General features: G+C 50.7%; 1 protein-coding gene across 1 annotated transcript; it reads left to right on the forward strand.

Annotated features, from left to right (window-relative positions):
- Positions 1-673: 673 nt before the first annotated feature.
- On the forward strand, positions 674-1,417 carry LOC119366961 (cell number regulator 2-like). Its single transcript, XM_037632626.1, has one exon. It carries the CDS (start codon positions 727-729, stop codon positions 1,183-1,185), a length of 459 nt encoding a protein of 152 aa, XP_037488523.1. The 5' UTR covers positions 674-726; the 3' UTR covers positions 1,186-1,417.
- The last annotated feature ends 2,205 nt before the right edge of the window (positions 1,418-3,622 follow it).

A 3,622-nucleotide genomic window follows, 5' to 3' on the forward strand; every position in this document is an offset into this window, starting at 1 on the left:
AATTAATTTTATTGGCATTCCTGGTAGTTAGTTGTTAGATGCCGTTGTCACCTCTATGTAAAGCAGGATACAAACACCAAACAGAACAAAAAAACACCTAAAATGAAGCATAAGCCCTCTCAACGACAAAGGATAGGATCCACCGCGCATCAATGGCCCTAAGGCCACAAGAGACGAGGCAGATCCCGTGATAGCGAAGCCAAAGTGCGAGGGATCCGCCGCTATTTGGCATAGCCTGCTATAGCAAATCCCTAGTCCAAGTGGCTGGATGAAGTTTAGGCAACTTGACTTGAAAGAATTCCTTCGCAGCATTCGAAAGTAACAGCGCATGCACGATCACATTGTATGAAGGCCTGAAATAACGACTCATTGGCATGTCCGCACATCAGACGTACTAGTCATCATCCCGAATGTGGCGCCGCTCCAATTCACCATAAGAAAATGAAGTCGGTCATGGAATTGTCCTATTATTTTCATAGCCCATAGGGGGCACATTTCAAGAGTATTTTCTTTTCCTTATAGTACGTATTACTATTTTTATGGGGAGATGGAACATGGAAATCATGTGCCACTTATTTTTGCGAGTCCAGCTAATAATAGTGCACGCTAATTTTTTTAGTGCTAATAAATCGTGGGAACCAACATATACCGCTAGCTGAGGCCACCCGCTTGCCCATCGTCCACCGGTGGCCGGATAGCTATAGGAGCCCGTCGGCCGGAACGAGCATGCCAGCAGCCACCATGGAGCCCGGAACCACCCCCTGGTCAACGGGCTTGTTCGACTGCGCCGACGACCATGGCGTCTGCTTGCTGGGGTGGTGCTGCCCGTGCATCGCGGTGGGGCGGATGGCGGAGATCCTGGACAAGGGGGCGACGTCAAGCGGCGCCGGCGCGGCCCTGTACATGGCGATAGGGGTGCTGTCGGGGTGGCAGTGCCAGTGGATCTACTCCTGCGTGTACCGCACCAAGATGCGCGCCCAGTACGGGCTCCAGGAGACCCCCTGCCCGGACTGCTGCGTCCACTTCTGCTGGCTCGAGTATTGCGCTATCTGCCAGGAGTACCGCGAGCTCCGCAACCGGGGCTTCGTCATGGACATCGGATGGCACGCCAACGTGGAGCTACAGAAGCAGCAGGGCCGCAGCGACGGCTCCATCGTGCCGCCCGCCACGCAGCACATGATATGAAAGACATGCTCATCGTCGGCTGGTATATATATCGCTGGTGCTAGCTATAGCTTAGCTACGTCCCTGTTGGATTGGATACATGCTTAGTCTTTGCTGATAGCAAATCGCAACGTATGTACGTTGCGGCTGGTTTGCTTCTTCCATTTAGTAGGTAGGCATCCTTGTTACGAGGTTTCAGGTTTTTCACGCTCGTAAGTGGTAACCATGTACTATCTGTTCGCACATGAACACATCACCGTATATCCTCGACGCCGAGGATGATGCATCGCAGCTCACGTCGAAGGAGAGACCCGTCCGGAAGCACGGTACGCAAGCAATCCGGCGGGTGCTTTTGTAGACCCGATACCCCACACGCCCGGGAGGGACCCCGTCACGGTGCGCGGCGGCTATACGCTGTCCTAGGTCGACCTGATCGCCCCTAGGGCCTCGAGGTTCGCCGCCCTGCAACAAAAAGAACAGACGAAGAACGAGAAAGAAGAACTGGGGTTAAGGAGAAAAGATAAAAGATAAAAAAATGGTAGATGAATTGATCGATTGTGTGTTGTTCCAATCGGTCGTCGCCCCTAACATATATACGAGGCGGCTGGACTTCCCGTACAAGTAAAGGATTCATCTAGGCTTTCCTTACAAGAAAATTATATCAATTCACGTCCTACAGTTCTAGTTTCAATCCAATTCGGATTCAGCCCGAAACTGTCTCATACTTCTGTCATGCTTCTTGCGCGGGCTGTAGAAATCGTATACTATCTTGGATGGAGTCGAGTTCAACATAAAACTTGTCCGTCTCGATGATCTGCATAATACAACGTGTGTCACTTCTCCTTTTAAGGCAATTTTTATGACTTTTAGGGCCCATCTTTAATTGTGGGTCGGATTCAATTATGCAGTTTTCTGAACTGTCCGAGTCTTGTAACAACTTTCCAGGCCGTATACTATCTCCGATGATGATGACTCCAAAAGCAAAGTTGACCGTTTCGATTATACGCACAACTTCCATGTAGAACACTTTTCCATCCAAGTTCATCTGAATAATCTTTCAAGCCTATTCCCAACTTCTGGTCGGATTGTCTTTGACAGCCTCCACTTTTCCGGCAAGCTTTCCATGCAGGCAAGATTTCCACCCCGGCAAGATTTCCACCCGGCAAGCTTTCACACCGGCAAGCTTCCAGGCAAGGTTTCACCCCAGCGAGCTTTCACACCGGCAAGCTTCCAGGCCGACAAGCTTTCTATGCCGGCAAGCTTTTATTGTGCCGGCAAGCTTTTTACTTGGCCGGCAAGCTTCATTCAGCCGGCAAAGGTTGAATAACTCACGCGTCTCATGAGACATACTCACATGTGTGTCTGGTTCCGGGCGTCATATTTTGCTCACTGGAGGGTTGCGCTGTGCAGCCTTTAACTTTTGCATACGACCTCGGATTGGTACAATCTTTATATCAAAACCGACCGCTGCAACGAGAGGAAGACAATTTGTTTAGATAATTTTTCCATATGAGGCCGTCTTGGGGGCGTAATCACCCGAATAGTGTTCTGAATACAAAATCTCAGTACCTCTAACACCACTTCAGCCTTAGAGATGAGATCGGATGCCTATGGCCCAAATATCAAAGTTTCTCCAATTGAAGATACAAAACTTTTTCACTTTGATCACTTTTTCATTTGACGCCATCTTAATTATGTTTTTGATCATGCCAAAATTTGGTGTCAACACTATCACAGTTAGATATGATGTAACTTTTGTGTGGCGTCCATCTTTAGTTCTCTATTTTGCTGCCTGTATATCACTTGTTTGTCACGATGTTGCTTGCGGGAAGGAATATGAGTGTCCGTATTTAAGAGGGAATTGGGGATTCGGGACGAGAATATATACTAGCCTAGTCGGAGCCTAATTGTAGTCCCATACGGACAAAGACATGAACATATATGTAAACTAATGACAAGAACAATAAATTGGCTGTGTACTCCTGTGCGGTTAAAGAAACGAAAATATTAACGCCCACACGTATGGTGTGTAGCATCCCGCCCACACGCGTCATCTGTTGTTGAATCATTTTGCACGATTCCTGAAGCACTTTACGTTCCACGTCATCCCACAGCCTCGTCCGGGCGTGGACAAACTGTGCCGCACGTCCTCAGTCCCGTTCTTCTTTCCGCACTCCGCCTCACCTTCTTCCCCACCTACCCGCACATCACACACAATATGGCCCGGGCGGTGGCGGCCGGCAGGCCCGAGCGGAGGCGGGCGGAGGCCCCTGGCGGTGGCGGGTGGAGGCCCCTGGCGATGGCGGGCGTGGAACCCGAACGGAGGTGGACGGAGGCCTCGGGCGACGGCAAGCGGAGGTCCCGAGTGGTGGCGGGCGGAGGCCCTAAGCGGTGGCGAATAGGAGGTGGATCCGGCCGACGGCGATGGAAGGCGCAGCGGAGGAGGAAGGGCGCGCTC

This window comes from Triticum dicoccoides, chromosome 2B, assembly GCF_002162155.2.
Source record: "Triticum dicoccoides isolate Atlit2015 ecotype Zavitan chromosome 2B, WEW_v2.0, whole genome shotgun sequence".
In the NCBI taxonomy this organism is placed as follows: Eukaryota; Viridiplantae; Streptophyta; class Magnoliopsida; order Poales; family Poaceae; genus Triticum; species Triticum dicoccoides.

What these genes read in the sequence shown, in the direction of transcription:
- LOC119366961 (XM_037632626.1), top strand. Translation starts at nt 727, where the DNA reads ATGCCAGCAGCCACCATGGAGCCCGGAACCACCCCCTGGTCAACGGGC.